General features: G+C 39.0%; 1 protein-coding gene across 2 annotated transcripts in view; it reads right to left on the minus strand.

The window, feature by feature from the left end:
- Positions 1–18,534, minus strand: part of DCLK1 (doublecortin like kinase 1) — a gene marked incomplete at both ends in the record, with an annotated part of 205,533 nt that extends 186,999 nt beyond the window's left edge. For both annotated transcript variants that reach the window (XM_081327265.1, XM_081327266.1), the window contains 2 exons: positions 5,831–6,177; positions 18,159–18,534. In XM_081327265.1, coding sequence (XP_081183391.1) covers positions 5,831–6,177; positions 18,159–18,534 — 723 coding nt within the window. The remainder of the gene's footprint in view (positions 1–5,830; positions 6,178–18,158) is intronic.
- Between the last annotated feature and the right edge of the window lie 4,879 nt (positions 18,535–23,413).

The raw sequence follows: 23,413 nt of genomic DNA on the forward strand, positions 1-23,413 counted from the left end.
CTAGCCACTGTAGTGCAATCATTTACATACCTTTCTCAAAGCCAAATACAGTCTTAATTGTCAGTATTCCTACAGTTAGGAAGTTAGGGTAGCTTTATGAAAGGTTTCGCCCTATCCTATTAATTATAGGGCATGGTTTATTATAGTATATATAATCATGGTCTTAAGTCTTGAGCCTAAACACTTCACTACCAAATTCACTTTACTTGTAAAGGATCTATTCAAATGTTAGCACAGTGCATAGAATGACACTTCTCACCACCAATCCCACATATTCCCACATGACCTGTTATCTGTTATGAAAGCCAGTTTGGTGTAGTGGTTAATGCATCAGGCTAGAAACTGAGAGACAGTGAGTTATAGTCCCACCTTAGGCATGAAGTCAGCTACGTGACAGGCCTGTCACTTTCTCTCATCCCTAGGAAGGAGGCAGTGGCACACTACTTCTGAAAAACCTTGCCAAGAAAACTACAGGGAACTGCCGAAACTTATCCAGGCAATCTCTGAGAACTGGAAAAGAATCAATAGTAGGAAACAAGTTATCGATTATATATAGCACTGATTATGTGACATAAAGTTAACTCATAGTGTTGAGTGTTAGCAATGATTCCCACTGTATTTCAGTCCATCCAACTTGCTGCTGGTCATCCATTAATGGTTTGGAAAGAACCATTGTGTGCAGGTCAAATGGCATTTGTATGATACCTATATACAAATCAGCCCTAATAGAATGTAGGAAATAGAAAAGAGAGACTTTCCCAATGTCATTTACAGCAGAGACAGGGCAACCTGAAGCCAATTAATTACATTCAGCCCATAAATTCTTTTTTTGTTTTGTAGCCTTTGGATCCTTCTACCAGATTGGGCCACCAAAATTTATTAGGGAATGTTTACTTTTCTTAAGAGAATAAAAAGTAAAATTCTGTAAATATACTAAGCTTTATAAACATTTAACATACCTGTTTTTTTAATCTACTATCTCTAAAACCAAGATGTTGAGTTTATTCTCTAGCTGTAAAACATTGCCTTCCTTTATCACTTTATCTATTCTATTCCAATAAACATGCTATTTTATCAGAAAGAAAAATAAATCAGATTTGGTTTCCAGTAATGACAAAGAAAGGTTATTACTGCCTAAATCAGAATGCTTCTCCATCTAGACCAGGGGTGTCAAACCTGCAACGTCACGTGACATGTCATGATGTATCACAACTTTTTTCCATTGTCAACAATGGGGTGGGCGCAGTTTTGCCATGACGCATCTGGCCCGTGGGCCGGCAGTTTGACACCCCTGATCTTAGGCCAATACAATCTCCTCTAACTAGCATTATCTCCAGGTCTCCCTTGCTGAATTATTATTTTAACTATTGATATCAAACAATTTGGATTGCCTGCACTCAAAGTATCTCCTTTAATGTTTGGTCTTTCACCAATACAGTTCAAATATTGTTTTGATATTTAAAAGAGCAGTGCAACAAGAAAGAAGATATCTTGCACTTACTGTTTCCCTTTTTGTGCTTAATATTTGATCAATGTGTTAAACAGCAATGAGATGTAATTTAGTATGTTTATCTATTTAATAAGGAGATTAATATTGAGGGTACCAATAAGCTACATACAGCTTACAATTTCCTTTAATGCTTTAATGCTTACCAAGTCATAGGATATGAACTGAAAGCATAGAGAACAGAGATGCAATTTTGTATTTAAATTTCATGAATAAAGGTTTTTTTCCAAACTGATTTGTACTATTCATTATAACATCTTTTCTTTGTGACTGACACTATTCGCATCAAGACATATGGACTGTATTGCTTCCAAGCAATGTCCATAGTGCTGAGCTTTTATTCATAATTTAGCATTTATATATTTTATCACCTGGAATCACATACACTAGCTTTCCCAACCTGATGGTTATCTTTCACTAAGACGTGATCAGTTACTATATTTATTTATTTATTTTATTTGTATACCGCCCTTCTCCCGAAGGACTCAGGGCGGTGAACAGGGCAGTATATGTTAAAAGACAAAATACAAAAATTAAAAGAGATTAAACAAAATGCCCACAATTCTTACAATAAGTTAAAACACATTAAAATAAGTTAAAACACATTAATAAAACCCAACCCCATCCCATCAGGCCAGGCCAGCTTGTTCGAAGAGGTAAGTCTTTAGATCGCGCCGGAAGGAGCGGAGGTCGGGCACCATCCGGAGCTCAACCGGAAGATGGTTCCATAAATCCGGCACGCCCACAGAGAACGCCCTCCCCCTGGGGACCACCAGTCAACATTCTTTGACCGGTGGCACCCTGAGGAGGCCCTCTCTGTGGGAGCGAACTGGGCGGAGGGAGGTTGATGCCGGCCGCAGGTGATCCCTAAGGTATTCCGGACCCATGCCATGTAGGGCTTTGTATGTCATTACCAACACCTTGAATCTCACCCGGAAGACAACTGGAAGCCAATGCAGCTCGCGGAGCAGAGGTGTAACATGGGAGTATCGGGAAACTCCCAACACAACTCTCGCGGCTGCATTCTGTACCAGTTGGAGTCTCCGAGTGGTCTTCAAGGGCTGCCCCATGTATATGAATTGGGGATGATGACAGCTAATAGTGCACAATATCTTGCCAGATGGTTTAAACACAACACAAAACAAAGCCATAAATTATTCAGGATGTAAATTTTGGAAGGATCACTTTTTTATATCATAGGGAATTTATAATCTACCTTTCAATTTAGAAACAGATAATTCTGAGCCTTTATCATCATAGAAAGCACTACAGTGAACAAGTGCCTTTCCTCTAGGTCATCTCACTTATCTGAAGTTCATAGAGAATAAGCTTTTTAGGCCACAATGTTGTGTAACAGAATGTTATGCTCAATAAAGGACATATTTTGCCAATAACTTTTGGGGTTTTTTAGAATGCTTTATTCATGATATGCATGCAGCTGTCCTTTTTCTGTCCTACTGCAGGAAGATAATTCAGCATATAGGGTGGCCTTACATTTTGTCCATAATCACCTCATTTTTAAAATCCCTTTTTCTCTGCAACACACACCACACCCACAATACTTGGTATAAGGAAAAGGTTTCTATTGGCATCAGTAGACATTTTTGGACCTTTTTAAAGTATGTTTTTAAAACCTGTGTAGATTTTGAGATTCAGAAAATAAAACAACTGAGGAACAGAGACAGGAAAGTTAATGTAATTTATATGCTACAGCAGGGGTCTTCAAACTTGGCCCTTTTATGACTTGTGGACTTCAACTCCCAGAATTCCTCAGCCAGGCACACTGGCTGAGGAATTCTGGGAGTTGAAGTCCACAAGTCATAAAAGGGCCAGGTTTGAAGACGCCTGTGCTACAGAATTAACATATAGTTCATCCCACTATTCCTTTACTAGATTTGTTGACCATAGGGTTGTTGTTTTCCTATCATCTTGAACAATGTGCTTGCTGCTTTGAGGATTTTGTCCTAAAGGAGAGTTGACTCTCTTGATGCTAAACAACTATTCACTGTTAAAAAGCTGTTTATGGATACATTTGAAAAGAAGTTCACATATATAATCTGAAAGAAGCCTAATTTGTTATTTCTGGTTTGAAACTTTAGCCACGCGTGTCTGTAAATTAATCAATAATGCCACCTCCTCTTTTAATCAAAAGTATGACTTACTACTCGATTATTGGCCTTGGGGTCCTTCCAGTCTGTCAGCTTCAAAAAAAAAATGACTGCTTAACTCAAGTTGAAAAGACAATTAAAACAATTCAGACTGAGTTTGATTTTCCATTTGCTTGATGGAATATCTTAATATTATTATGCCCTAAAGCCTCAAAGGCAATACTTCCAAGCTGTAGGACTTAACAGAAAAATCAGATACTTCATAAACAAAGAATTATGGATGCCAGGGCACCAATATGTTCTATGGGATGATATATTCTGTTTCTTGTCCTGCCTATCATTTTTGAACCTCATGACCCTGTTGAAAGTCAGGGTCTTATAAACCACTATTTCACACTGATTTGAATGTTTACTTCAAATTCGTAATTCAAATTTCAAGGCTATGGTAAAACTTACTGAAATTTTTACTAGTATTAATCTACAGATTTTTTAACTTTAAAGGTTAGATGAAAGATGGAAACAACAGTAGAAAAGTATCTTTTAATGACTTTTGAAATTTACAAGTTCTAGAACCAAAGTAAAAGGTGCCTTATGACCTCAGACTATTGATATATCTAACCATATTATGTTAACAGAATAATTGAGAATCAAACCAGAGATGTATGAAGTGCAAACTGCCAGCATTCTTTTTGGTGTCCCTAGAACCCAACTAGGAGGTTGGGAAAATGTTTGAACATGTTTAACAGTCATAAAAAATAAAAAATAAAATATTTAAAGAAAAATTGCTCATTTTTCAAGTAGCTCACCCCCCCCCAGCAAGCCATGTGACACTCAGTGCACTCAAATTAATGGAAGTTACATACCTCTGGATTAGTATCTTATATGTGCATTGAAAATTCAAAAGTCATAAGGCCAATTATTAATCAGTCATAATAAAACACTACAAACTTTATTCTTGCATTTGGATTTAAAAGGAGATTAATTGTACAGGAGTTTTGCTCCTCATAAAACAAAAGTATATTTTCTATCAAGAACATTTTAAGATATCTAAATCCAGTCTAGGTAATCTGCAATATGGCATATTAGTTGTTCTGGGGATTTTCTAGATACTGCGTTGAGCCAGAGGTAGAAATGTAACTATATGCAGAAGTGGAACAAATTTTTGAATTTATTATGAATTTCTTCTCTTTAATCATGCACAGTATGAAAAACAAGAAAAAAAACTCAGTACTTCAAATGTTATATAAGAAAAAAAATGATTCTGGTCAAGAAAATGGAACATCAGTTATTTAATCCAAATAGAAATCATTGACTTTCTGTATGAATACATACAAGCTGACCAAGAATTAAATCATTGCCTAAGTTTTTTGCTTGATAAGTGCCTTTGTTTACTCACCGGACATAGCAGTCTCTGTTCAAGACAAAGAGATGTAACTTTCTCCCATTCCTTTGCCTGCTACGATTAAGCAGCAGAGCCTTTTACTTTAGCAGGGCATAATAAAGAAGTCTCATGAGAAATGTTTTACAGCTCAAGCAGTGAAAATTTTTGAAGAGTTTTGAAAACTAAGTTGTGCTCTCGACTTTGATCTAAATTTATTTCCTTAGAAAAAATGAAATTGACTGTCCTGTTCCTACAAACCCTGGTTATTTCTCACCGAATTCAGGTTGAATAGAACTTTGCATGAACTGCATTTCGGCACAGTACTTAAGAACTTATGAACCACTAGAGACAACAGATGTAGAGTTAGCAAAGAGAGTCTGCATTTCAATCTCGTTTTGACTACTTTGCATTTTGTATACAGCAGGTCTCCTATTGGATAGATTGATACTCTTAGGGCTTTCATCCCTTCCTTCGCCATCACTTCTTCTGTCCCTGACCTTTGCAATTCAGATTTTCACTTAAGTGATTTTTTTTCTTCTCCACAAATGGAGAAGAGCACAGCATAGGCTCTTAGTTGTAGAAAGATTTAAGTAATTCAAGTGTTACTTTCATGCAAACATCAGCCTCAGGAAAGATTTATTTAAAAATGGATACTTTTCTAAAACTTTAAAACTTATGCTCCTAATTTTAGTGGTTTTCTCTATACGGCTCTGTTATGATAATGCTATTTTATTTACATAAACAGGTATTTGGGCTAAGAAGCACTATCTTAGTAACCCCAAAATCTATATTTGTATGTAATGTTTTATTTGATAGCTTAAAGAATTCTCTTACCTGTTTCCCATCCAGTGTGTAAAGACGCTTAACTACTCCTGAATCAAGTTTGATGGCATCAGTAATATCAGTGAGAACCTGCTCAAATGAATGTGCTGTTTTTTTGTTAAGAAGAATCCGTACTGCTTTGCGTGGCTTCACACCACTCCTGATGATTGTGACCAGTTTAGGTCTAATGAAATCCTTGTTCTCCTTTGAATCTGAAGGGCTACCTTTGGCCGTGGCTAGAGAGGGCACTGAACGAGAAGTTGAGGTGGTCTTAACATTTACAGACCAATTTGGATTTACATTCTTTGTGTACTCCAGCTTCTTAAAAGGCTCTATTGAACCACACACATAGCTCTCTCCTGAAAAAAAGAGAGAAAAGGATGGGTGGGTAGAAAGAATTACAAATCATTAATTCAGGCATATAGAGTTTTTTCTATAATCATTCAAGTCACTTCCTAAAGATTCTCTTCAATGACAGTGAAGACATGCTATTACTCCAAGGTCTTTAGTTACCAGATTTGGGGGAAAATGGTCTAGCTTGCACAGCATGCTACACTTTGCCTTTACTGAATAAACCACAGTTGTCAGATGGTGCTAAACTTCCGGAGAAAAAAGGAGAAACCTGCCCCACTTTACATTGGGGAGGACTGTGTGCAGAGAGTTTCCTCCTTTAAATTTCTGGGAGTCTACCTCTGTGAAGATCTGACCTGGAAAGTTAATACAACCCAGGTGGCTAGAAAGGCCCAACAGAGGCTTCACTTTCTCAGGGTCTTGCGGAAGAACAGGGTAGAACGATGGCTAATGACCCTCTTTTACCGGTCTACTATAGAGAGCGTCCTCTCGTATGGTATTGTGGTTTGGTATGCTGGTCTGACAGCCGCAGATAGGAAAGTATTACAGAGGGTGGTGAGTACAGCACAAGACATTGTGGGCTGTCCCCTGACACCACTGGATGACATCGCCAGGGCTCGTTGCCTTGGAAGAGTGAGGAAAATTCTCAGGGATGACTCACACCCTGGACAGTATCTCTTTACTCTCCTACCATCGGATAGGATATATAGGAGTATAGCCAGCCGCACCAACAGGCTGAAAAACAGCTTTTATCCGTGGGCTGTTAGGCTTTTGAATGGGAAATAATTTTTATAAACTTTATGCAGAATTGACTTGCGAGGCCGGTGTGTAGTGCAATTAGTTCACATGGTGTAATAAGATGGAGGGTTTGTTGTCGCTGTGAGTTGGGGGGTGGGAGCACGAAGGGAGGCTCAGCTAATCTCAATGTATACATGGTTGTACTTTGACAATAAAGGTTCATTCATTCATACAACTCTTAAGCCAAAATGGAATAGACCACCTAATGTTGCATTAATTCAGTCATCTAGAAAAATTAGACATTTTGAAAAAGAAAATGCAGACATCACAATAGTCAAAAGCGATGGAATCCCACTATTTGTGGGCAGAAAATCCTAAAATTACTTTACAGATCATGTTGTCAGGTGCAAACAGCCAGACTCATGGCTGAAGAGTTCAACTAGCTGTTTACTGCTCAAGCTTATAACACAGGAATCTTCTCAGACTGACAGTTTGCACCTAGGTAAGACTAGAAAAGGCTCAACATTCAAGGGGGATCAGACATTGCCCTCTTGTGCCCATGTAGGGAATCCAGACTAATTCCCCATTTGACTTTTCCCTCTGACTCAACGAGTCTCTCTCCTACAAATATATACATATGCAGCTCCAAAAAAGAAATTCTAGCATTTTTAACATTTGTCTGAGGAGGCAAATTGGAGGCAGGTAGATAAAATGACTGGAGCTACTGTTATTTCTTCTAATTTCTGTTGTAGAATTGCCTGCAACGTTTGACAAAGAAAATTAATCTGCTTAGGAGATACATCGTTTAATGGAAAGAAAGTTTTAGCCCCAATGCATTTACAAGAAAACAGACATTTCTGTAGTAGAATATGAAGGTTCTTTTTAAAGTAGTTTGTTCTGGAAAAAAATATAGTACATCTTAAGGGTCAAAAGACAAAGCACAGTAATGATTTGCAAATGATTAAACAGGACATATTCTCTTTAATCTACATTGCCATGTAATATTTTTAGTATCAACCACAAGGTCAGGAACCACAAAGTGTTCTTTCCTTGTATTTATTTATTTATTTATTATTTTATTTTATTACATTTATATACCGCCCTTTCCCGAAGGACTCTGGGCGGTTTACAGGGTAATTAAAAAACAAAGATACAAAAGTTAAAAACAGATTAAAAAAATTATATTCGTCCCTGCATAAGTAAAACCCCAGTTAAAATTAAGATTAAAGCTAAAATTAGAATTCTCAGCCTGGGCCAGAGAGCTCAAAGAGCCAGGTCTTCAGGTCCCGTCGGAATGAATGGAGGTCAGGGGCAGTCCTCAGCTCCACTGGCACCTGGTTCCAAAGGGCAGGCGCACCCACTGAGAAGGCCCTATCCCTGGGTGTCGTCCGCCGGCAATCTCTTACCGGTGGCACCCTGAGAAGACCCTCCCTGTTTGAGCGCACTGGACGAAGGGAGCTTGATGCTGGCAGCAGGTGTTCCCTCAGATATCCCGGACTCAAGCCATTTAGGGCTTTATAGGTCATCACCAGCACCTTGAATCTCACCCGGAGGGCAACCGGGAGCCAATGCAGCTCGCGGAGTAGAGGTGTTACATGGGAGTATCGGGAAACCCCCATCACAACTCACGCGGCCGCATTCTGCACCAGCTGAAGCCTCCGAGTGGTCCTCAAGGGCAGCCCCATGTAGAGAGCATTGCAGTAGTCTAAACGGGAGGTCACGAGCGCATGAGTGACTGTGCGTAGGGCATCTCGGTCCAGATAGGGTCGCAACTGGCGCACCAGGCGAACCTGGGCAAAAGCCCCCCGGTCACGGCTCCTATATAGTCTTCAAAATTGAGTCATGAATCCAGGAGGACGCCCAAGTTGCGAGCCCTATGAACGGGGGGTAACACCTCACCCCCCATCGTTAGAGATGGAATAGTCTGGTTAACCCAAGATGCCGATATGCACAGCCACTCAGTCTTGGCGGGATTCAGACGAAGCCTGTTTCTCCCCATCCAGACCTGGACCGCCTCCAGGCAATGGGACATCACGGCGAGGGCATCGCTGGGTTGGTTCGGGGTGGAAAGAAAAAGTTGGGTATCATCAGCGTACTGATGATACCCCACCCCGAAACCACAAATGATCTCACCCAGCGGCTTCATATAGATGTTGAACAGGAGGGGCGAGAGAACCGACCCCTGAGGAACTCCACAAATGAGAGGCCTCGGGGCGGATCTCTGCCCTCCCGTCAACACCGACTGCGAACGGCCCAGGAGATAGGAGAACCACCGTAAAACGGTGCCTCCCACTCCCAACCCCCTGAGACGCCGCAGTAGGATACCATGGTCGATGGTATCAAAAGCCGCTGAGAGATCTAATAGGACCAGGACAGAGGAACAACCCCTGTCCAGAGCCCTCCAGAGATCATTTACCAGCGCGACCAATGCCGTCTCCATGCTGTATCCGGGCCTGAAACCCGATTGGTACGGGTCCAGATAATCAGTTTCCTCCAGGAACAGAGGAAGCTGATGCGCCACCACACTCTCAACAACCTTCACCAAAAAGCGAAGGTTGGAGACTGGACGATAGTTATTTAAAACAGCCGGGTCCAGGGCAGGCTTCTTGAGGAGGGGTCTCACCACCGCCTCCTTCAAGGCGGCAGGGAAGACACCCTCTTTCAAAGAAGCAGTTATTACTGCCTGGAACCAGCCTCGTGTCTCCTCCCGGGCCGCATAAACTAGCCAGGAGGGGCACGGATCCAACAAACAGGTGGTGGTGCTCAGCCTCCTCATGATCCTGTCCACATCATCAGGGGAAACAGTATGCTGTTCCAAACTTCATTAATGTTCAAGCATTTTGTTTTTCAGTAAAAATGTTTCCTAAATGTTGTGATATTGATACCCTACAGTGCTCTTCAAAGCAATTAAATTGCCCGATAATGAACATCTTATTTTATCCCACTAAATGAAATTGTTTGCTATCACTAGATTATATTGACAATAAAATGGTTGAATTTAGGCTTCTTTTCAACACTTCTCAAAGATTCTAAAATAAAAGTTTATTTTTCATATTTGCTTTTATTATTAGTGCTCAAGTGGCCAAATCACTGTAGATTCCTAAAATCCAACAACTGCCCTAATTCAGGAGCGACATCCTACATATAGACTTAAGATTCTTCAGCAGTACATGATCAATCAGCTGCAGAAAGAATCAGCCATTGGTTTTAAAGCAGATATAATTATCCCCTCCCAACTTTCATGTAAACATTGAACAAAATGCACCTATACAGGATCTTCATTGGGGGACTGCACTTTTTAGGAATAGGAAGAATAGTTTATTTTACTGCTTGTCAGTTTTATGGGTTTATAGTACTGCTCTTCCCTTAATTTAATGGAACTCAAACAGGGGTCACCAGAAATTAAAGGTGAGGAGACAGAATCAAAAGCTTTCTTAAAATCATGATCAGAGGGCACAACTTCCTCTAGTTTTTTCCTCTTTTGTTTTGCCTGCACAAGTTAAAAGGCAGCAGTCATGGTACTGCAAAGTTTGAGAAATCCTGGAAAATATAAATTAAAATGTAATATCAAAAGTAAGACGCACAATGATTTTTTATCCAATCCCAACTTGAATGAAGCCATTTTATTTTGGGGAGGGAAAAATACATTTACTTATCCCTGAAGGGCTGTTTCAGAACCCCTGCCTTCATATATGCCAAGTGCCAAGTCTTATAGGCCTTTAGAAGTCAACCTCTGAATACCACCTAGGAGCAAAATGTATGTATTAGAATCTGCAGCATGTGGGTTTCCACCTCCAATCAAGATAAAATCAATGTTCAGTAAAAGAAGCACAATCATCTAAGCTAAAATCCCAAACAAGAATATATATATATATATTGGATGTACATTTCATACAAGCTACAAATATATAATGAATATAATATTTTAAAAGCTGAAAATTCATTGAAGGAGAGGGAACTTGGAGTCCTATTAGACAATCACTTACATAAGAGCCAGCAGTGTGCTACAGCCACCAAAAAAGCCAATGAAATCCTAGGCTGCCTAAACAGAGAGATATAATGAAGATCATGTGAAATATTAGTATCACTTTATAACGCCTTGGTAAGACCACACTTGGAATACTGCATCCAGTTCTGGTCACCACAATATTAAAAAAGAGACTCTTGGGAGGGTGCAGGGAAGAACAACAAAGGTGATTAGGGGCTTGGAGGCTAAAACATATGAAGAACAGTTGCAGGAATAGGATATGTCTTGTCTAGTAAAAAGAAGGACTAGGGGTGACATGATATGCCAATATTTGAGGGGCTGCCACAAAGAAGAGAGAGTCTACTTGATTTCCAAAGCAGCAGAAGGCAAGACAAGAAGCAATGGATGGAAACTAATCAAGGAGAGAAGCAATCTAGAGCTCCTCAGTGTTAGGGGAAATTTTCTGACAATGAGAACAATCAACCAGTAGAACAGCTTGCCTTCAAAAGTAGTGGTTGCTCCATCACTGGAGGCTTTTAAGAAGAGACTGGACAGCTATTTGTCTGAAATGGTATAGAGTCTCCTGCTTGAGCAGAGGGTTGGACTAGAAGACTTCCAAGGCCCTTCTAACTCTGATGATGCTCTGTGTTCTCTGTATATACATAGAATAAATAATCTTTGAATAGATTTAATATTTAGCAGAAACTGTTCTTTAAATCACAGTACACTTAACTGATATGTAACATTAACTCTTCACTCACTTTTTTTGCATATCAACACTGAAAAAGTTAACAGAACTTTGGCACAGAAAAAAAATGCAAAAGAGAGTGACCTAAAACTCTTTTGTTTAAGTGAGCGGGGACAAAAGATAATGTCCTAAAAAGTTGCTGACAAAAAAAAGGGTGTGTTGTGAGAGACATTATGCTGTGAGTAATCTGAATAATTGCTTCCTAAAAATAGGAGCAATAAATGGCAGCCAGTATCCAAGGAGCAAGCTCACAACACAAATAAGCAGGGAAGGGTAATTGCAGAGTGGGTTCAGAGTGGGTTCAGTGCTTACCCATTTTTAACTCGAAGTAAACAATGTAAATTTAGCTAATCTGAGAATGTAACAAACAAAAATAAACTCTTGCCTGCTTAAATAGTGGTTAACAGAGCTTGAGAATGGATGGAGGAATGGAGGGATGGATGGAGAGATACAGAGATGAAGAGATGGAAGAGAGAGAGAGACAGAGACAGAGACAGAGACAGAATACTATACAAGAGAACACAGTATTTACAACTAGCCTTCAAGAAGGCAAAAAAAAAAATCACAATAGTGAAGATTCACTATTATAAAGAACAGAGACAAATGTATATTAGCCAGATCTACCAGCTCATGCAGATTATTGGCTGATACAACCATGGATTAAGGATGTAACAAAACTATTTCCAATTTCTATTAAATCCATTGTTAATTACCACCTCCTGCTAATCTCTGTGGGAACCAATGATACTGCTGACAACAGCTACAACATATATCATTTGAAAATTAGAAAGTTCTAGAATCTTGATGTTTTTATTTATTGTTCCAAACCATAGAACAGAGATAAAGAAATAATACTACGGAATTGCCAACATACACTGGATCATGGAGAAAGCTAAGGAGTTCCAGAAAAACATCTACTCCTGCTTCATTGACTATGCTAAAGCCTTAGGTTGTGTGGATCACAACAAATTGTGGCAAATTCTTGAAGAGATGGGAGTACCAGACCATCTTATTTGTCTCTTGAGAAACCTATATGCGGGTCAAGAAGCAACAGTGAGAACTGGACATGGAACCACTGATTGGTTCAAAATTGGGAAAGGAGTCTTGGAAGGCTGTATACTATAGCCCTGCCTATTTAACTTATATGAAAGGCAGGGGTAGATGAATCAAAAGTTGGAATTAAGATTTCTGGGAGAAATATCAACAACCTAAGATATGCAGATGATACCACTCTAATGGCAGAAAGTGAAGAGGAACTAAAGAGCCTCTTGTTGCAGGTGAAGAAGGAGAGTGCAAAACTTGGGTTGAAACTTAACATTAAAAAAACCAAGATCATGGCATCTGGCCCTCTCAATTCCTGGCAAATAGATGGGGAAGAAATGGAGGTAGTGACAGATTTTATTTTCCTGGGCTCCAAGATCACTGCAGATGGGGACTGCAGCCAAGAAATTAAAAGACGCTTACTCCTGGGGAGAAAAGCCATGGCAAATCTAGACAGCATGCTAAAAAGAAGAGACATCACCCTGCCAACAAAAGTGCATATAGTCAAGGCCATGGTTTTCCCAGTTGCAATGTATGGTTGTGAAAGTTGTTAACCATAAGAAAGGCTAAGCACCAAAGAATTGAGGCCTTTGAATTATGGTGCTGGAGAAGACTCCTGTGAGTCCCTTGGACTACAAGGCAATCAAACCGGTCAGTCCTAGAGGAGATCAACCCTGACTGCTCTTTAGAAGGCCAGATCCTGAAGTTGAAACTCAAATACTTGGACCACCTAATGAGAAGAAAGGACTCACTGGAGAAGAGCCTAATGCTGGGAAAGATTGAGGGCAATAGAAGAAAGGGATGGCAGAGAATGAGGTGGCTGGATGGAGTCACTGAAGCAGTAGACGTGAACTTAAATGGACTCCAGAAGATGGTAGAGGACAGGAAGGCCTGGAGGAACGTTGTCCCTGGGGTCGCGATGGGTTGGACACGACTTCGCAACTAATAACAACTATGGAAGACAGATTGACTTCAAAAATAAGGTAGACAGGGGATATTTTGTTTCTGAAATCAAGGTCTGAATTACAAAAACCATTGGTAGACTGCTGGTAAAAATGGATTTGTGAGGTTGGAGACAAAAATACTAAAGAATCACCCTCAGATACAAGACAGCAGACTAGAAGAAAAGAGAAATACTGTTCTAATAAAACCTCCTGAACCAAATAGTGAAAGATCAGAAGGTTCATTGGCTGTGGTTTCAAACCATCCTAATCTTTAAAGTATGTAAAATAAAGGTGAACCTGAATTGTTGGTACAAGAACACAAGCATGATTTAATGACAAAGCAGAATTGAATTTAACTGTTGAATGTAAGTAACAGAAAACATTTATAGTGAGAGAGTTGTTCCAATATCTCCTGTGGTTTGACTCTAGAAATAAAATCAAGGGTCTATTTGAAGCCTATGGATATTACAAATTCATGTTATGCATGATATAATTTTAATCAGGGTTTTGCACAAATGATCTGATCCAGAGTTGCCTGACCCTAACAACTTCTTGTTGCTCACTCTATCAAACCAATCTAATAATTTCCAAGTCTTGTACAGAGCTTACTGATAATACCTAGTAACTTATTTGGTGTATTGCTAGATCAGTCTGTCCCTTCTTTTAAAGAGCAGAATAATAATTACATGCTCAACTCTTTATAGATATTAACCAGGAACACTATATGTTCAAAAGGGAAAAGAAGAGTTGGGAGTACACCTTTTAATGTTGGTTTTTAGAAGCTCAAGAGGTATAAAATCTCAAATGATGCTTTCCCTATGTTTGACAATATTATGAAATTAGTAGTTCTTGAGTAGCTAGGAAACATATTATGAAATTAGTAGTTTTTGAGTAGCTAGGAAACAATGGAATACTGAAAATACTTCCACTAAGAGGGGAGCCAGTGACTCTGTCGGAACAAGGAGGTAGGAAACAAGCTCCTCAGAATTCTTCTCTGGTGCAAGGAGATGATGTCAAAATTAATTACAAGAATCCTTCCTGTGGTTTAAAATTCTGTAAAAAATAGATGAAGATTTTGAAACTAAGTGTAAAAAACCTTCCCATGGGAAAATGTTGATTAAACAAAAAAAAAAACATTAGAGGGAACTCTGAATTTGAGCACTTAGAAGGAACCAGAAAATACAGTACTATTGATAAAGGAAAAGAGACTCACTAATACACATGAAGCAAAATATGGAAGAATTTATGAATATTTGGGAACAATGCACTCAAAAGTTATTTTTAAGGCTACCTGCTATCATTATAATGGGGAATTAAAAATGCTACATTATAAGAATTATATGGAAAAAGATGCAGGACTGGATTTACAAATGAAACTGGCTGATGTTCTAGTAATTAAAAGGGACATATAAATAACAAATCAGAAGAATGACATGGATGTTTTTCTTACCTTGGACTTACAAAAGATGTGTTAAGCAAATGAAGAGATTTTTTTTTGATAAGTGAAAAGAAATCAGCTTTGGGACATTTTAAACAGATTAAATGTCAAGCTTCTTAAAAACAAAAGGAAAGAATATAAAGTTGGCTTATTTGATTAAGGTAAAAATATTTGTGTTGATGTTTCTTGTAGCTCTTAATGGACCTGATTAGGGCTGAATGACGAGAATTTAATAGTTTATGAATAAGAGATAAAATATAGGAAGAAGGAATTTTAGTGTTAGTATCAGAGAAGGTGAAAAGTTATTGAAATTGTTTGTACTTGTCCAGTTGAAAGGCGAAGTCATTTCGCTATACATCTTTATTTTTTTTATTTTTCTGCATTTTTTTTATTTTGCATCAGTTTATTTCTGTTATCTGTAAACTTTTATTAAAAATATTATGAAAAAAATGAGATTAGTACTTTATGAAAATAGAACTGAAAGTTAATCTAGCAGGACATCTGGATGAGACCTAGATTCTGATATACAGTAGGAATTAACTACGGTACAAGTATAGTAGAAACATAATTCCTAAACTGCAGCTGATATAACCTGATGATTTATCAAAGTCTCTGTATCATTTTAAACTGCTTCTAATAGGTGCTAGAAAACCATAGAATTTCTCCATCAAGCACCAGGATTTGCTCTTGCAAGGTCTCTACTAAATGTTCTTTTTTTAATCCTTACCAGTGTTTTAAACTGTTTTTGCTCCTGCAGATAAAATGTTAATGTAATGGGGTGCCCACTTAGTTTTTATTACTTGTTTTATTAAATTCCCTTTAGCCCTTACGTATTCACAGTTAAACCAGTATTTTGATATAATTATTAAAACTCAGGCTTTGCTGTGAAATTTTTAAATGGATCCTGCAAAACTGGATTAATACATTGTTAAAATATTGGAGACAGATTCATTGCCTCTTAGGATATAAGAACTTAGGGAATTATTAGGGAAATCCCTAAGAAAGTATTATCATTAGTTTTTCATCAAATGGGAAGAAAAATCTAAGTTCAGTCTTGAAACTCTAATCTGAATTGGATGAAAAGTTGGAGGGAGTTCTTAATAAGCATGTAGATGACAAAAGTGGGTACAGTAACTAATAGCTTAGAAGACAAATATGCAAAAGAAATGGGCTGAAAATAACTAAATGAAATTTAACAGAATCAGATGTAAAGCTCTTGACTTGGGAAACAAATTAAATAGGCACAGTATAGGAAGATGGCTATCTATCTTGCTGATCATTTTTGTGAAAGATTTTGAAATACTAAGTGCTTACAAACCAGTATAGTGAAAAAACAAATTAAATTTTAGGTTAAATAAAAAGAATACTCTTTCCAAATTCCAGAAAATAATAGTTCCACTTTATTTTGCTCTGGTCATTCCATGGAATAGGTTCAGAGAATAACATGAGGATGATTACTGACTAGAATCAAAGTTTCAAGAAGAAAAGTGTAAGAATTTGAAATGTTAAACCTTGAAAAGAGAAGCTTTAAATTAATGGTAACTTTGTTTACTTGTTCAGGAATGATAACTGCCCAAGATATATCCAGGAAAGAATGATTTAATTTTCCACTCATTATATATATGAATTTAGATAGAATTTTGTTCAGCCAAACCTGAGAGCTATACAAATCAGAAAGATATTATATGCATTTACTTTGCCATGAGATTTTTACAAAATCGGGTAAGTGGCCAGATAAATATAACAGCTTAATAAAACCAAGAACTGGGCAAAAAATGCCATTAAAAGCTATGAAGCAATAGGTCATATAGTCATATATGGCCATATAGAAAGAAGATTCAGTAAGAATATACATGGCATTACTATTTGAATCATGTACAATGCATACTAGTATTACTAAACTGAAATCTCAGATTCCATGCTCAATGAAGTTGTTAAAAAACAAACAGAGAATATATCACCTTCCAGAAGTTGATGAATTATAGTCTTCATGAATACATATCAGCATGACTAATAACAAGGGCTTCTTGAAGCTGAGGTTAACCATATCTGGAGCCAGAGGCTTCTGCCTCTGTTTTAAAAATATACAAGTAGACAAACAACAATCTTATATCAACTTGGAAATAAGTTCTGCTATTGTTTAAAACTTTATTCCCAACTGCTTTATGTAAGAAGTTTAGAAATTGCTTATGCAATAAGAAAAATCCACAAATAACTTCGGTAAAACCAAAATAGGAAGGCTTCCTTGTTAAATGTAATTATAGAAACTGGCATACACCCAGTATCTGAATTCACAAGTTAGATATCTTTATGTTTAAAGGAGAGGAAGGTAACATAGGATGTTAAAAAATAGCTACCCTGGAAGAATCAACTCTTCACAAAATGACTGCCACAAAATGGTGGTTTCAGTCATTCACCAGAAGGCAAAGAGCTTGTTTCCTGATCCCTCAAATTATTAATTTTGTGCGTGTTTGTGTAAACAAGAGAGCATTTTTCCATACAAAGCATTCAGCTGCAACTAAACAGTATTTTCATTTTCAAACAGTGTCCATGGGAATTATTTTGAAAATAATAATGTTGAAAGCCAGAGCTTACTTGTGTGGCTGCTATCCATTTATTTATTTCTTTGAAGAAAGAGAAAATCAGGTGGGACAGGAAGCTGAGCCAGCGTTAGATATGTTCATAAATATCATTTTATGTGGAAAAACTCCTTGAGCTATGACTCATGTACTGCTGTTTCCTCCAATAAAGACCAAAATGAGGCCCAAAAGGATAGAGAAGCTGTACGTGTTATACTCATTACTATACCATAATTTCTCTTATATCTGATATAAACACATTAATGCTCTTATCAGTGTGGCTAAAACAATACCTCCCCCCCCCCAATATAAAGGCAGAAAAGTTCAGCAAGCCTAGAAATCTTTAGGTCTGCTCAATCTTTTCCCAAGTGAAGGAGGAGCAGGATGCTCAGTAACCACAAAAGATTGCTGCTTTGAGACAAAAGGAGGGATGAAATGGAGAATCATAAAGGAGATCATGAACAGAATAATTGAACAATTTACATGGGGACATTTTGGTTCAAATCTCCCTGGTACTCTTGCTTAAAAACTGACCTTCCACAAGTTGGTCTAAAGTGGTAATCTTCTTTGCTCCATCAATAGTGTAGATGGTTCTCACACCTTGGGGCAGATTGACATTATCAGACAAAGTTCGGGTCAGGTCAGCCAGCAAGGCTTCATAAGATCTAAAGCGATCAGGAGATATGGCATATACAATCCCTTTGAAATATCGGTCCCCATTGCGATAGAAACGGACTTTTTTGGCTTTCTTCTCAGAGCTGAGGGTTTGTAGGGTGCGGGTTCGATAGAAACTGCAGTGGGCACTATGGGTCGGGCTAGGGAGCCCATTCACCCGTGACCCTCGGCTATACCGCTGTGCTTTGTCACGCTCATCAAAGTGTTCCAGCTCCATATCTCGCCCAAAGGACATTTTCAGAGATAATCTGGAAAATGGGGGAAAAGAACAAAGGAGAAGCTTATCAATATAGCTATAATTAAATAGTTGCTTTATTAAAACAGGATAGCAAGGAGTTTTCAATAACCACAGAATCTCTCCAATTCTTTCAAGAATGCTAGCTAAGAGAACCAGTGGCTAACATTAACTACTTTAATTTTGGGATGATCTTTTTTGCCCTCCAAATATGAGTTAAAGACAATAATTTTCTCTGACATTAAATAATCTATTTTTCTCCCTCCAGACAACCTAATCTTTTCTCCATTACCTTTATTGGATGACCATATATTAGTATTTGAGATTATTAAATAGGATTTTCAAACCTAACTGAAGGACACAAATTCCTCATTCTGTTGAGCCAAAGACTTATCCAGCTAATTGATCTGTAACATCATCAATGCACAGATTTAATTCCAGTGATGCAGTGCCTAGGTTTCTTCAAGGTAATTATGTAATAGAAATATTAATAGGTTGCCACTTTTTTGGACTTCAAAGTAAACTTTCATAACTGAAAAAGTGAAAGTCACCTAGAAGTTGGTACATCCAGCCATTTGTGTAGCAAAACATTAAGGCGAGCAACTATACAACACCAGCAAGATGGCAAAAAGGTTAGGACCCTTTTGAGGACTCTCAAAATTTCCCAATCAGCATGGCTATTGCTGAGAACTATGTGAACTAAAGTCCAAATATCTATAGAGCTTGGGGAATGCTGCCCTATACATTGTGTAGTTTTAAAACGTTACAGTATTAATTCCTATATCACTAAAATACCCAGAAGTACAATGCAGCTCTTTAAAAAATCAACAAGAACATACATTTCAAAATAATCCACCACACTAGTGTTCCATTCTTTTCTAAGACTTCTTTTAAAATCTGTGTTCTTTTTCCCATCCCATTACACTCCATTTCTACTACATAAATTATTTTCCTTCTCCACTGAAAAGGCTACATTGCCCAATCTATTATGCATGGATAAATTTAGCATCCCAGGCTTCTGCCTCTTGATCAGAATAAACATACTGAATTACAGATACTGTTATTTAAATCCTGACTTTCCTGTTAGTAGTTAGTTAAAATGAATGAGATTTTTCCTATACAAACCCAACTGACAAAGCAAGGTGACTAACATTGTCTACCATCAATTTAATAGAAGTAATCATTTGTTTTTCCTTTACTGTAATTCTATTACGTTGGGATTGCATTGAAGCTAAAACATGTCTACTCAAAAATAAATTCCATGAATGAGATTAACTCATTCCCAGAATAGTATGTAAAGGACTGTCTCTATATTAGATGATTAAGGCTTAATATAGATAACCTCTAGGGACATTTTTTAAATTGTCTTAGAGCAGTACAGGTGCTAGGTACACACATCAACTTGGAGTGGTTACTAATTCAAAACCCTTATTATAAGAATATGAAATCCATATTTCTCAATAGGATTGTGCTTCCAATGAAGAATTTGCAACTCTGCGGATTTTCCTGGACTCACAGTTTCCGAGTGAACAACAGATGGAATGAGTGACAGCACTACCTTTATCCAGATTCACTAGTTTTTCTAGTTATGGCTTGAACAAAAAATTCTGAGGATAGTTAAACCTTGTCTATTTTCACCAACCTGAGCATGGAGTTCTGTAATTCATTTTGCACAGTGCTAACTTTAAACTTTAAATCTAGACAGCACACTAAAAAGCAGAGACATCACCCTGCCAACAAAAGCGTGTATAGTCAAGGCTATGGTCTTCCCAGTTGCAATGTAAGGCTGTGTAAGTTGGACCATAAGAAAGGCTGAGCACCAAAGAATTGAGGCCTTTGAACTATGGTGCTGGAGAAGACTCCTGCAAGTCCCTTGGACTGCAAGGCGATCAAACCGGTCAGTCCTAGAGGAGATCAACCCTGACTGTTCTTTAGAAGGCCAGATCCTGAAGTTGAAACTCGAATACTTTGGCCACCTAATGAGAAGGAAGGACTCACTGGAGAAGAGCCTAATGCTGGGAAAGGTTGAGGGCAAGAGAAGAAGGGGACGACAGAGAATGAGGTGGCTGGATGGAGTCACTGAAGCAGTAGGCGTGAGCTTAAATGGGCTCCAGAAGATGGTAGAGCAGGGCTTTTCAACCGGTGGTATGGGTATCACCTGCAGTACATTGGCACCTGGCAGGTGGTACGCGACCATCCTAGAAAAGTGGTAGCAGGGGAGGGGAATGAGCTGAACTGGTGGCAGCACTGCACAGGCCTGAGCAAGAGATGGCTGGAGCTGCAGGTCTGTCAGGGCTCAGCGGAAGCGCCAGGATCAGTGCTTCTTCGGGGCTGTCAGGGCTCAGTGGAAGCACCAGGATCAGCGCCAGGCTCCAGCTGGAGCTCGGTGCTGATCCTGGCACTTCTGCTGAGCCCAGAAGAAGCACCAATCAGCTGGAATGCTGCAGCATCTCCAGGGTCTTGTGATTTACATTCAGATGCTTGGCAACTGATTCATATTTATGACTGTCACAGTGTCCCAGGGTTATGTGAAGTGACCAATACCTGCTGTAACCACCCAGCAGACGGGGGGGAATAAAAACCAAACACACTCCCACTCCACCCCTGCTGCCAATCCTCAACAGAAATGCTCACAACAATGAAAACCTTGGACAGGAGGAAAAGTGCTGCCAGGCAGGCAGGCAGGTGTCTTGCTCGGCTGTGGCTTGCGGGGCACTTTTTTCAGTGCCATTGTAACTTCGAACAGTCACTAACCGAACTGTTGTAAGTCGAGAACTACCTGTACTTCATCACTTTTTTCCTTTTTTTTTGGTCATCAAGTTTTTGACACCTTGCTAGGCGACTGGTGGTACTCGGATATTGCCATATCCTAAAAGTGGTACAATGGGTGAAAAGGTTAAAAAGCCCTGTGGTAGAGGAAAGGAAGGCCTGGAGGAACATTGTCCATGGGATCGCGATGGGTCGGACACGACTTTGCAACTAACAACAACTTTAAAGACCCATCTGCAGACTTCAGCTGATGCAAAATATCTGATTGGAGAATTGTGGTATTGTCACATGACACCATTTTTAGAGGAAATGGATTAAATCCGGTTATTACCTATATGTCTTAGAACTGGAGTATCTCTCAGACAATTGCTGCTTACCTAACTTGGCTGAACAGAGTACCTTCTCCCACTTATCAAGAGCTGCATTGGAAAGGGTGTTCTCTGGAGGGCATCCCCTCCTACAGAATAACTTGTCCAAGGTAAAGGCAGCTCCAACTTTCACGAGATTTTGCAGATTTGTACAAAACAGTTATTTTAGAGGACCTTTAGTCCATATGATGAAATTTTAGCCCCTGGTCTTGGCACAATATTTTTATTATTTTGTGATCCCAACCTCTCACTACATTAATGTATTACCACTTTTATTTGTACTCAGCTTACAACCTTTAGCATTAAGCATATATCACAATTATATACATAAACTCCCTATATTGGAGCTCCCTTTGAGCTCTTGGTCAATCTCATTTAATAGCTAGGTTCAAACCATACATGAGCCATGATTTATTGAATAAAGCATAATTGTTTGTCAAAGCTAAACAAATTATATTATGACTTAGCACAGTGTGTGCCTCAGGATATTATGATCTTATTCTAGCTGAGTGTATCCCTTCTGATTCCAGAAAAGTCTTCAATATGCAAGGTTTCAGCCTGGGAATTTTTTATGCAAAGCGTCACCACCATGACCCTGAACAACAGTGAGAAAATATTGACAAGCAAACATATCCTGCAGCATAGTGCTTCAACTGTCTATTCTTAGTTCACTGCAGAATGATTAATAGGACAAGACTTCAATTCTAAACATATTTACTAGGAAAGAACAGTTTTATAAGTATACACATATAAGTATACACATATAATGTTACTTTGGAAGAAATAGCAACAGCAATAGCACTTAGACTTATATACCTCTCCATAGTGTTTACAGCACTCTCGGAATGGTTTACACCAGGGGTGTCAAACTCAATTTCATTGAGGGCCGCATCAACATTGCGGTTGCCCTCAGGAGGCCGGGTGGGTGTGGCCTGGGTGGGCCTGGCCTACTGGGTGGGCATGGCTAGAGTGCATATGGCCTACTGGGTGGGCGTGGCCAGCTCTACATCGTTCGCATCAAGGGTGCCTATGGGGTCCTGGGCAGGAGTGGGACAGATCTGAGGGTCTCTGGCAGGAGGAGGGTCTCTGGGCCAGGGCCAACGCAGCGGGGGCCGTTCCCTCACTGTTTCCAGGATGGCTTCGCGGGCCACATGAAACCACTTTGTGGGCCGCATCCGGCCCCCGGGCCTTGTGTTTGACATGTCTGGTTTACACAATCATCATATTGCCCCCAACAGTCTGGGTCTTCATTTTACTGACCTCAAAAGAATGGAAGACTGAGTCAACCTTGAGCCAGTCAGGATCGAACTCCTGGTTGTGGGTAGAGTTTACCTACAATACTGCATTCTAGCCCCTGCATCACCATATCATTTATTTATTGAATCAAATTTAGAAAGGAGCACAGTGGCTTGTGTGGTTAGGATGTTGGGTAGGAGATTAGCAAGCCCACGTTTGAGATCCGAGTGCTGCTGTGGGATGGGATTGTGCTCCTGTCCTTTGCTCAGCTCCTGCCAAGGACATCAAAGGAGTCCCCAATTGGGCATCTCCCAGGCAATAGTGATGTCATCAGTTAATCCTTTCAACCCGGAAGCACCTCGGTCCTTCTGACATGAGTGCTATGCTATCAAACTTAGAGACCACCCATCTCACTCATAGAGTGACACACATAATGCTTATCTGCTTGTATGAATTTTTTTATATCATGCTTATATGAATTTTTCAATCTCATCTCTTTCTTTGTG

The sequence above is a fragment of the Vipera berus genome, assembly GCF_964194415.1.
Source record: "Vipera berus genome assembly, chromosome: 4".
NCBI lineage: Eukaryota > Metazoa > Chordata > Lepidosauria > Squamata > Viperidae > Vipera > Vipera berus.